The 12,690-nt window shown below is 37.9% G+C and overlaps 1 protein-coding gene across 2 annotated transcripts in view; it reads left to right on the plus strand.

Annotated features, from left to right (window-relative positions):
- Window positions 1-12,690, plus strand: part of DENND5A (DENN domain containing 5A) — a 76,826-nt gene that overhangs the window by 26,792 nt on the left and 37,344 nt on the right. Inside the window, exons 2-5 of one of the 2 annotated variants that reach the window (XM_033120107.1) lie at window positions 1,981-2,052; window positions 2,830-2,939; window positions 4,575-5,232; window positions 9,837-10,024. In XM_033120107.1, the coding sequence (XP_032975998.1) occupies window positions 1,981-2,052; window positions 2,830-2,939; window positions 4,575-5,232; window positions 9,837-10,024 (1,028 nt within the window). The remainder of the gene's footprint in view (window positions 1-1,980; window positions 2,053-2,829; window positions 2,940-4,574; window positions 5,233-9,836; window positions 10,025-12,690) is intronic. The other variant, XM_033120108.1, reaches the window with a different exon arrangement.

Raw genomic sequence — 12,690 nt, forward strand, 5'->3', positions numbered from 1 at the left:
ATTTGTGTGTTTACAGTGTCCCAGTGGGCGTGGGTTGGGTGTGATGTGCCCTGTGATGGAAGGGTCCTGTCCACAGCGGGTCCTGCCTGATGTTGTGAGATACGGCCCACTCCAGCCACCAGTGACCCTGAACCAGTGACCCTGACCCTGCTTGGAATAGAATTCTCTCACTTGTATTTTAATCTTTCTTAAATGTTGTGTAGCTCACATTTGTTTCAATGTTTAATATTAGAAATGTCTTGGGTCTTTATTTAGAAGTTTGGTGATGTTTTTGTGACCAGGAATATACCGTAGGAACTTAACTTTAGTTTGTATCAATTAGCCTGTAGTAAAATTGGTTTTGTTATGTCTTTTTGCTTAAAGTCCAATTTCCAAGAACCTGTTGATGATGTTAAGTGAGGACTTACTGTATATTCACATATTTCATGGTTTTTACTGTGGGGATTTTCTAGTCTAGTAATGGAGAAATGTGCAAACTGACAAAAGAAGCTTAACAGGAAGAAATCCTTATCTTTTCTTAGAACTGAATGCAGTTTGAAAATACATTCTGAGAATCTCAGACTATAGACTAAGATCATTATGTCGTCTGCTTGCTGTTTCATTACTTTGTACTGTAAGTGCAGGCTTGCCATGGATGGGCTCTGGCAGGTGTGACTGCAGACTCTGACACCAGCTCTGCATAGCTGAGCATAGCTCTGCATAGCTTTGTTGCTACCGCTGGTACCAGCTGCCTGCTGATTTTGCCAGTCTTCTTCAGTGAAGATTTACCAAATGTATTTTGAGAGTTGAAATTTGCTGGAAAAGAGTTTCAGAAAAATCAGTTTTGAAGAAGGGGTCAGGAAATGAGAGGAATTGAAATTGTGGTACTTGCTTTACCAACAGAAAGTAGGTTGCATCTTGTCATAAGTTGAAAATTATGAATAAGTGTGCCTCTGATGGTGACAGGAAAAACCTGAGAGAAAATGGAAGTGAAGGTTTTAGTTACAAAAGCAGTAAGTTTCGGACTGGAATTGTTATTAGTTTCTGGAACAGGTGCCTTAGAATTATTACCGAATCTTTTTAAGAAACTTTTGCGATGCCTCTGGGATGATTTAGAGGGAAGAACTATCTGATTTTAGGTTCACCCCAATTCTGTGTTGTGAAAAATACATCTACCTTAGTAATCACTAGCCCTTTTGGGTTTCAGACCAACTTAGAAAAACTAGTTGGCACAGAATTTATTCTGTCAACTGGAGCACATGAACAGGGCCCTGTACAAGTTGCTCTGAATGGTTAGACCAAATAGACAAGATCTGGAACCTCCCTGACAATAACTTTCCTGTGAAATGGTTATTTGTGTATGTTCTTTTTCCTATACATTTGACAGTAAGGGCCTTGAGGACAGGTGCTCCCTCTGATTCATCTCTGTCCCCCCCAGTACTTAAGGCCCTTGTATAACATGATTACTCAGTTACCTATTACAGAATTCAGTTCTATATACCTATTATAGAATTCAATTGAATTGTCCTTGATCATGTTTCCTACATATTTTTCTATGACTACTGCTAAATTTATTTGCTTGACATATTTAGGAACATTTAATTTGTCCCCCACTCTGTAACCCCTTTGGAAAAGGAGTATTTGGGGCAGCATACTTTTGGACAAAGCACTAGTGACTTTATAGTAATTTGATATCTGTTGAGGTCATCATCTCATTATACTGTATTGTAATGCTTTTCAAACTGAATTGTGACCATTAGTAGGTCTGCAATTAGCATATTTGGTTTTAATGGTATAGAGTAAAAATTATGAGAGAGCGTCCTGTAGTAAGGGTAAGTATTATTTTGTGAAATTTTTGTTTTGGGTAAATTTATATATATGAGTACATATTGTGTGTTTATTGCTTCACAATGAAAAATTTGTTTCATACTGGAGTCATGGTCAAAAAGTTTGAATCATACTGCTTTATTGTAATACTCTGTTATTTCATTTGTTATATAGCACTATGCCAGTACATACAGGCTTCTAAAGCCAGGGACGGTGCCAGCTCTTTCATTTCCAGTACAACTGAAGGTAAAAACAAAACAAAATTGAGAATACCCAAAGCTTTCTAGTGGCTCTTACATATATATGTCTCTTCAGTGGCATTTTGTACCCTTTGACCTTCCAACTTTCTTGTACCTTCTTGTAGATTTTTCGCATTTGTATCCTTTTAGGTGGTAGGTTCTTTGGTTCTTCCTCTTTTCACTTTAATGCTTTTATTTCAGTATGTTCTAATATTTTTAGGAGGAAGGAAGGGGAAAACAAAGGAGAATTTCAGAAATTTCAAATGATTCTGAATTGGCAAAATAGCTTTTTAGATTTACCCTGAAATCTGCTTTCTTGCTGTTCTTGAATCTTTTAGTCCCTTTGTATTTTTTCAGAGATCATAGGAATGCACACTTGATTCTGAATTTAAAATCATTTATGCTTCTATGCTGTTACCAGTTGACTTTAAGCAACCTAAATGTTGCTTTCAGGAAAAAAAAAAGATGAGTATAATCCTTTATCATTCCTTGTGCTTTCTCCTCTCTCTCCCAAGAAGATTAACCATTGGGTTTGTAGTAATCATTTTCATGTTAACGAAAAGAACGATAGCTGGTGGTGTCCTGTATTAACCATGCTACACTTTTCAGCCTCCCTACTTACCTAATCACTTTAATGCCTTTCCTGTTCTTAGACGGTTGGCATTTCTGCACCTTGCTTGGCCTTCATTTCTGTGCCTTGCTGGAATACCAAGCTCAGACATTCAAAACCCTGTGATTTCAAGGAACTTCATGAAGGTGATTTACTTCATTCTTTTTCTTGCAGGAGAAAATTTTGAGCAGACACCATTGAGACGAACATTCAAGTCTAAGGTCCTTGCACGGTATCCTGAAAATGTAGAATGGAATCCCTTTGACCAAGATGCAGTGGGAATGGTTAGTATTTGTAGCTACAAACGTGAGAATTTACAGAGTAAATTTAAAAAAAAGGGGTTGTGTGCATATTGTTCATGATTCTGCATTTTGATCACTATATCAAATAATTCGGAATACGTATGTCAATACTAAAAGTCACAGTGTGTTTCTGTTGTGTCAGACAAATACATAGTAATGGGTTAGTGAACTTGTTTTTGTGGTACTGAGCTATTGGTTACTTATAGCATTGAGTTTACATGAAAAGTGAGGTTTAAAGCAGTTTTCTCTCAGTCTGCATTATATGTATCCGAGTGATGAGGTAGAAATTGATATTTTTGTTTCATCGTAATTTTAGATAGGACATGTAGAAAAATACTACTATGAAAAAGCTAAGCTTTATTAATTATTCATTCACCTTACGCTAGGCATGGTGATAAGCATTTTACATGAATTAACTCGTTTAATCCTCACAAGACTCCTTAAAATACTCCTTATGTAGATAATATTAAATAAATACACATACAGACACAGACATATATATTTTACAAATGAGGAAACTAAGATCCAAAGAGGTTAAGTAATGTGTTCAAGGTCACATGGCTAAGAAGCAGTTGAGCTGGTGTTTGAACACTTTATTCTGGTTCCAGAGCTCTGCTCTTAGCCACATCTTTGTACCACCTCTATTAATTTTCAATAGCTTTTTATAGTTTTTAGAGGATGATCTTGTTTGATGCATGTACTAACCCTGTGAAGTAGGCAGAGTAAACTATTATAATATATTATCTTTATTTCACAGATGAGAGAACTGAGTCATAGAGAGCCTCAAGTTTTTTGATGCCTAGTCCAGTGCTTATTTCATTTTAACATCCTGTATTCTAGAAACACCCTGACTTTGGGAAGTCAAGTTCAGGGCTAATGGATATAACATAATGTAGGTCCTTGTATTTGTTAACCCACGCTACTGGTAGTTCACTTGTATATCCTGGTTTGTGTAAAACAAAAACGGCGACTGATTGATTCAGGTCAATTTAATTAGCTGTCCAACTTTCTGTATGTAACTCACCTGAGTTAAAGTGGAAAAAGTACATCTTTATTCTGATTATGTCATCTCCTTGCTTTGAATGAAATGAGCACCCTTTTTTTTTCTAGGAACAGTGGTTTTATTGATGACAAATTTTATGAGCTTATAGAGTCTAAAACTTTATTTTTAGATACAAAGTTGCATGTATCTGATTTTTAGATATATTTCTAGCCTCATCTCTCAATACATGCTGTCATGCTCTACCACCTACCTGAATTCTGCAAGCTTTCTTTTATCGCTTTATCTTTGTGCATTTTCTTCCTGCCCTTCAAATGCCCTTCTTTCCCTTGTCTACCTGGTGAACATAACCTCATCTGTGAAGCCTTTTCTGAGTTTGTTTTTCGTTCCCCTAGTACTTTGTATTTACTTCTGTATAGCCCTGGTAACTGCATCATCATTTTATTTGCTGCGTGTCTAGAATGGGAGATCTTTAGGGCACATACTTTGCTGTGTTGATGTTGATATCCCAAACATCCCGTACAATAGATGTTCTGTAAGCAAATAAAGAGCAGTGGTGTTCTGAAAAGCGGGGCAGCAGTGAGTATTCTCACCATTTGTTTCCTTGTTTTTTGCAGCTATGCATGCCCAAAGGGCTGGCATTTAAGACCCAGGCCGATCCCAGGGAGCCCCAGTTCCATGCCTTTATTATCACAAGGGAGGATGGCTCTCGGACATTTGGGTTTGCCCTCACGTTTTATGAGGAAGTGACTAGCAAGCAGATCTGCAGTGCCATGCAGACACTCTACCACATGCATAACGCTGAGTATGATGTCCTGCGTGCTCTCCCTGCGGAGGGCCGAGACCACAGTGGCATGGAGGATGGGGAAGGCACTCCTGGGACCAAGCTGCAGCGCTTCAACTCCTACGACATTAGCCGGGACACACTGTATGTCTCCAAGTGCATCTGCCTCATCACGCCCATGTCCTTCATGAAAGCGTGTCGGAACGTGCTGGAGCAGCTTCACCAGGCGGTCACTTCACCTCAGCCCCCTCCGCTGCCCCTTGAGAGCTACATCTACAACGTCCTTTACGAGGTGCCACTCCCACCGCCCGGCCGGTCCTTGAAGTTTTCCGGAGTCTATGGGCCAATAATCTGCCAGAGACCAAGTACCAATGAACTTCCCCTATTTGACTTTCCTGTCAAAGAGGTCTTTGAACTGCTTGGGGTGGAGAATGTGTTTCAGCTTTTTACCTGTGCTCTTCTGGAATTTCAAATCCTGCTCTACTCGCAGCGTAAGTCAGTGCTTACTAGCGCTCTCTCCCTGGCAGGGCCTCCCTTCTTTCCATATCAGATACAGTGGGGCTGACTGTAAAGGTCAAGGGCTTTACAGTTTGAGCAAAACCTAGATCTTTGGCAGGTACGTGGTGGATGGCAAACCAATGGAACACGAGAGAAACATAAGAATACCATTTCTTATTGGCTTTCATCGTAGCCTTTTGCTGGGCACTTCAGTCTGGGAGGGGAACTTGCCTCCCAGTGTCCCTTCTGATTGATGTTGAAAAGGGGGCCAGGACTTTCCATCAGTGCTGCTGTATCATTCTGCGGAGTTATTCCTGCCTGTTCTGCAGCCTGACAGTAAAATTGAGGATTCTTAAGTGATGAACCTTTATATATTTGAAAAAATGTATTTGAGAAAAAGAGGATGTATTACTTCTTTCTGTTTATTTGTTATAACTGAATTGTTTTTATAAATGAAAAATTAAGTGAATGTGAGCAGCAGATGTGAGCAAAAGAATAAAGTAGGTCAGAAGGAAACATGTTTTTTTAAATGAGCCAGACAAGTAACGTAAAATTCATTCATTCAGTATATATTTATTGAGAGCCTACTGTGGGCCAGGCATTGTTCCAGGGGCTAGAGGTACAGTGGTGGACAAAACAGAGAAAAATCCTTCCTCTAATGGAACTTATATTTTAGTGAGGAAAGAGAAGTGATAAAATAAATACATAAAATTTATAATATGTAAGATGGTAATAAGGTCTATGGAGAAAAATAAAACAGGAGACACAAAGGTATTTGGGGAAGGGAAGTTCCAATTTTTAATACTGAGATTAGGCTTCTCTTTGTGACCTAGGTCAGTATCTGTAGGAAAAGTATTCCAGGCAAAGGAAACAGGAAGCAAAGTTTCTAAGACAAGAACGTTCTTGCTTTGTTCAAGAACAGTAAGGAAGCTGGGGGGATGGAACGGAGCAAGACAGCAGGAGTTTAGTAGCAGATGGTATTAGAGACTTAACAGGAGGCCAGATTGTACAGTCCTGTAGGCCATTGTAAGGACTTTGTTACTCTGAGATGCATAGTCATTGGAGGTTTTAAGTTTTTTGACTTTTTATTTTGAAATAATATCCAGCTTATGAAAGAGTTTCAAGAAGTATTCAAAGAACTCTTGAAGAACAATTCACCAATTGTTAACATTTGGCCACATTTGTTTATCATTCTCTGTCTCTGTACGTGTGTGAAAATAAGTGAACCATTGAAGGTCATTGTAGACACCATGTCTCTTGATTTCTAAATGCCTCAACTTTTCACAAAGAACAAGGACATTTTCTTACAAAACCATAGTATGATTATCAAATTTAGGAAATTTAACATTGATGCAATACTATATTCAAGTTTCACCATTATCCAATAATGTCTGTTATGATCATTGTTTTTTCATTCCTGATCCAGGATAGCCCATAAGATGCATTGCTTTTAGTTGTCAATTCCTTATGTCTTTCATGACCTTGACATTTTTGAAGAGTACAGGCAAGGTATTTTATAGAGAGTTCCTCAGCTTGGGTTTATCTGAAGTTTTCTCATGGTTAGATTTCAAGTTATACATTTTTGGCTCGAGTGTGACAGAAGTTATGTTGTGATTCTCTCAGTGTATTATATGAGGAGACACATAATGTCTTTTTATCATTACAGGAGGCACATGATGTCAGTTTGTCCCTTTTTGCTAATGTTAATGTGATCACTTGGGTAAGAAGATAGCTGCCAAATTTCTTAACTGGAAAGTCGTGTTTTTCCCCTTTGTAATAAGTAATTTATGGGGAGATACTTCGAAACTCTGCAAATGTACTTACTGTTCCTCCTCAAAGTTTTGCCTAATGGCTTTAACATGCATTGATGATTCTAGTCTGAATCAGTTATAACCATGATGGTTACAAAATGGTGATTTTTCTATACTTATTAATTGGCATTTTTCTATAAGGAAGAACATTCCATCTTTCTTATTTCTTTGTTAGTTTGTTTATTATTGTATGGGCTCGTAGATTTTAATTTTATTCAGTAGGTTATACATTACTATAATTATTTATTTTGGTGCTCAGAATATCCCAGATTTGGTCCACGGGCAAAGGAATGATGTTTCACCTCCCTGAGGGCAGGGGTTTTGCCTTTTGTTTACTGATGTACTCCAAACACTAGAGCAGTAGCTGGTATATAAGGGTGCTCAACAAATGTTTGTTGAATGAATGAATAACTTACTTTTATTAACAGGAACACTCTAGCTACTGTATTAAGAGGCTATCTCCAAAGGGGATATGGAGGAAAGCAAGGAGTCCAGTTAGGAGGTCCTTGTAGTAATCCAGGTGAGAGATGATGTTGGCTGTGACAGTGAAGGTAACAGAGGTAGCAGTGAAGTGGTATGAAATGGTTGGATTTTGGATACAGTTCAAAGGTGAAGCAATGGAGACTACTTTGAGTTGGAGAGCACATAACTCTGTCTAAAGTGGGCGGCCACTAATTAGCTCCAGTTAATTCCTTGTGGGAAAGCTGGCCTAATGTTGCTAATCTTCCAATTTTTCATAAGGACCCAGATTTTTTATGTTAAATCTCTGATATTTAAACATTGGCAACGGCATTCTTATTAAACAGTGCAGGCCAAACAAAAAGCATCTGTTGGCTGAATCTGTTGGCTCCACTTTGCAGCTTCTGGTTTAAAATATGAAGTTTCAGACTCCTATCTCTGGGTGAAGGATAGACTTGGATAAGTCGTGCTGCCTTCTTAGTTACTGTTTTTTGACTGGAGCTTGGCAAAAATACTTTGAAACAGAGACATAGGTGAGTAGTGAAGACTGGTTTAGAACAGAACAGAGAAGAGGAAACCAAACCAGATAGGTTTAGAAGGTGCAGTGGCATTTAGGCACCTGTAATGCAGTGGGGATGTTTAGAGTTGGGAAAAAGAGGATTAAAACCAGAAATATGATAGGCGACATTTTTCCGTGAGAGAGCCTTCTTATATTTCCCAGAATATGGGTTATTGTATCCATAATAAGAATTGTAAAAGGTTTGAAGGCAATTGAGAAAGCTTTCGTGTAGAGTCAAATTGAGCTCAGGACCCAAAGTTATGTTCAGCACAGTCAAGAAAAAGCTTTTTCCAAAAACTTCCTGGCCATTGTTGAGCATGGCTGAGGCTAAAATGGAGTGGCCTTTTATTGGATGTAGGTTATGTGCTCTGTTATTAAAAGAGAACTTTAAAGGATTTAGGTTGGTTTTCTTGAAATAGTTTTTATTTATGATTCAAAGGCCTATGTGAATGAAAATCTCTCTGGCCCTCCAAAAATATGCTGTCACCCCTCACAGTTGGTGTTGCCCACTGCCTGTCCTGCCTTCTGAATAGGAAACAGGTGTGAGTTAGGGAAAATGAATGCAGGCAAAATTGTAAAACTCTAAAAGTATAACCCTTTGGGTGACTAAGTTGGCAGTTTTAAGCAGTGTTGTTTTTTTTTTAAATTTGTGTAGACCAGTTTGTTTACTACTGGATAATATTTGTTCTTTGAGCCACATGAAGATAGTTTCTTTTAACATCATATTTTTTTAGTGGTTGTTTTAAATTGTAGGTAGAGCAGTTCTTTATCTCATGTGAACTGGATAATTGAAAAAGTCATTTAAGGCTGAGAATCCTAAAAATGATACATATATCCATTAAACATTTTATTTTAACTTAAAACATACGAGTGTGAAGTCACCAATCTTTTGGTGAAGGGTTTGGGCATTTCCTTTGATTAGGGGTCCACAAATCAGATGTCTGCATTTTTTTTTCATAAACAGTACCTATAATTCATGCACTGGCTTTTCAGACACCATTTTTTTCTTTAATGGAGTGAGAACTCAAGAACACTGCAAAGGAACCAGAGTGGAGGCTAATGGTAGATTTTTTTGGTAATTTTCCCTAATTTTTTGCACTATATTGCCTCACGGTATGCCTAATTCTGTTACAGTATTTTTTAGTGGCTTTGCATTACTGAGTCTTTTCAAAGCACTTAATTTTGTTTTCAGAGAAACAATTCTTTTTGCTTTCATAGTTTACTGTTTATTTTCATAAACAGGTTGCCAGGTGGAGGGCAGACTTGGGTAGTATGGAAAACCAGCTTCTGTGTGCTTGGTGGTTCTTTGGGTTTGACCTTGAAGGCAAAGCTCACATCAGCTCCTTACAGAATGTAGACTATCTGATTGTAAAAGAGCCTGTTTGGGCTTCCATGCTGAATGGAGACCCAGACTACTGTTTTCATTCCAGTTCCTCAACCACTTTCTTAAGTAGATTAAGACAATCTACTTAATATTCTGGTTTAGTATATAGAGCAAGACGCTATTTATGATTTCTATTATATTTTCATATTAAATTTCATTACAAGCAGGGACCTGTGTAGGGCGGTATATTTCAAATTGTGATCTCTTGAGGTCTCTGGGTTGTCTCTCTGACACCCACAAGGGAATCACACTCTGTGCTTACCTTTGCTTAAGTTTATTCTGATCCTTTCTAAATGTGAAATTATATTGAAGGTTTTCACTTACTATTTGGGATGCAAGTGCCTCGTTTTTGACTGGTTTGTGTGTTTTTTTGTTTTGACCTAGATTACCAGAGGCTGATGACTGTGGCGGAGACAATTACAGCGCTCATGTTTCCTTTCCAGTGGCAGCATGTCTATGTCCCTATTCTCCCGGCTTCTCTCCTCCATTTCTTAGATGCTCCTGTTCCATACCTGATGGGCTTGCATTCCAATGGCCTGGATGACCGGTCAAAGTTGGAGCTGCCTCAAGAGGTGAGAGATGTGGAGCAGTGCTAACGCCTCTGGTCCAGTCTAGGATGGGGTGGGGACAGAAGGGCTTTGGGATGTGCCCAGGGTGGTGTCACCAATTTCTTTTCTTTTATTTGGGGAACATTAATAGCTTTCCAGGAAAAAAGTAAAAACAATGAACATTAGGCTCAGTTTATATCATTCTAGAAACACTTGTCATCTTTATCACCTGACATAATACACTGTAATGTCTGTGTTTATACAGTTGTGAATTGCCTTTTTTATAGTTTTTCAAACACACTATTTTACATACTTTTAAATATGTTTATTAGAAAATATTTTTATTATAGGAAACTTGAAACATATGCAAAAGAGTAGCATCATGAATCCGTGTTCTCAACACCGAACTTTAACAGTTAATTATACATGTTAAATTGTATTTTATTTCTATACCTTCTGCCTCCTTTATTTTAAGGAAATCCTACAAAATACAATTTTGTAACTATTCTAGTAGTCAGACATGTACTAAGAAATCAGTGGTTTTCTTCTACAGGCCACAGTTGATCTGTAAAAGTTGACCTGATCATAGTGATTCTTGTGGTACTGAGTCAGCTTTAAAAGCTTTTTGTGTTCAGTATAAGAAGGCCTTCAGTTTTTGCTAGGTGGGAGGGGGGTGCGGATGGGGGAGAAGGTAAAGGGATTAGAAAGTACAAATTAGTAGTCATAATATAGCCATGGGGATATGAAATACAGCGTGGGGAATATAATCAACAGTGTTGTAAAGATCATGTAAGGGGCCAGATGGGCACTGGACTCATCAGGGGGATCACGTGATAGACTGTGCAGATGCCTGACCACTGCGCTACACACCTGAAGCTGAAGTAGAATAATATTGAATGTCAGCTATAATTATATATATATGTGTATATATGTATATATATATATATACACATATATATATGTATATGTGTATATATGTATATATATATATACACATATATATATGTATACACACACACACACACATATATTCACGGGAGGTGGAGTACAATATAGGGAATATAGTCTAAGGAGTTGTAACAGCTATATTCAGTGTCAGAGGGGTAGATTGGGGGAGGTTATCACTTTGTGAGGGGTATAAATGTCTAACTATTACATTGTTTTGTACAACTAAAACTAAAAAATGATTTTTTAAAAAAAGATAGGCAGGCCTTGAGAGAATGCTTCTCCTCTTGCTGTGAGGGTGGCCTCCTCCTCTTTCCTATTGTTTCAAATACCAGAAGAATTGATTAAAAATACGTATTTATATGTTTATTTCCCACTTCATTTTAAATAGATTTAAAACATAATTAGGAATTCTAAGATTGTTTTGTTTTCCTAGAATTACCAATAGAACTGGTCTACCTTTTTAGGTCATTTTGTGGCTGGTATGAAACTAGCTGGGAGAAGGACTTTCTACTCTGCATTTCTTAGTCATTAGAAAGCCTGGGAAGAAGACTTTGGAATATACATGGAATGGTATCAACATGACTCTGTTTCCTCTTTCAATTGGAATTTTTTTGGGGAGATGTGTTTTGGATGTAACTGAAGCATATGAGTAAAGGGACCTCCAAAGAAGAAAGCATTCTCATGAATTGAATTCGTGTTGTTGGGCATGTCTGGGCAGCATGCTTGATGAAACTGCGATAATTAGATCACACCTGTAACATTTAAATTATAGTGAAAAGCATCTTGTTACTCTTTTTTCTCTCCTTTCGTTTTAGAATTAAAATGTCTTCTTTGTAGCTTCTTTCATTTCCACCCCTTTGGCTCATTTGCTTCTGTAGAGCTTTGTACTATTTGGGATGGGATAAGATTAATTAAGGAAGAAAAGATGTAAATGATTGAGAAAACCAGTGACTTGGGATATTGGGTGTTTGTCTACCCATAAATATACATGAAGAGTAGATACCAGAGATTAGAGAATGGGGAGTGTTTTGTTGTTTGCTCTAAACAAATGCATATCAGTATTGACACCTCTTCCTAGTAAACCTAATTATAATTTTGTAAAGTCAAACTAAGAATAACAATAAAAAATGGTTGAAGGTGCAAAATCAAAAGGCATGCATGCTACATGCATAATCTAATATATAGGTCACTGGGCAAGAAGCCAGATTTCTTAGTTTTATTTTCATCTTTGGCATTGGCTTGCTCTATACTTGGGGCAAGTTCTGTTCTCTGTAGGATCTCTCAGCATCATTCTTTGTGTGCTTCATGTACTCATATGTGGGTGTATGAAGAAGCTGCTAGGAGATCAGTAGTTTTCATAGTGGGATTGTTTGAGAAACCATGGATTGTTTTAGGAACCTAAACGTTTACTCTGTTGTGGGGTATTGAGGCTTCCACTCTTGCAATATTCTCCATCTTTGCTGCATCCTTTGCCTCTCCCTGTGTCTATTTGGGAAGGAGTGGTGACAGTGGGACTATAGAATACCTGTCTATACTTAATAAATAGTTCTGGGTTTTCAGAGACCCACTTAATCCAGACTGTCCCTCTAAAGGTCATATATCTGTGGGGGCAGTTACATAGCTGGATATTTTCCACGGTGATTTTTTTAGCAGATAACCTCTGGGATGTCTGAGTCTGTGTAGTTCCCATAGGAAACTTGCGGCTGAGGAGGAAAGAACTGATTTTCTCAAGGAGCAAAGCA

Source organism: Rhinolophus ferrumequinum, chromosome 11, assembly GCF_004115265.2.
Source record: "Rhinolophus ferrumequinum isolate MPI-CBG mRhiFer1 chromosome 11, mRhiFer1_v1.p, whole genome shotgun sequence".
Lineage (NCBI taxonomy): Eukaryota > Metazoa > Chordata > Mammalia > Chiroptera > Rhinolophidae > Rhinolophus > Rhinolophus ferrumequinum.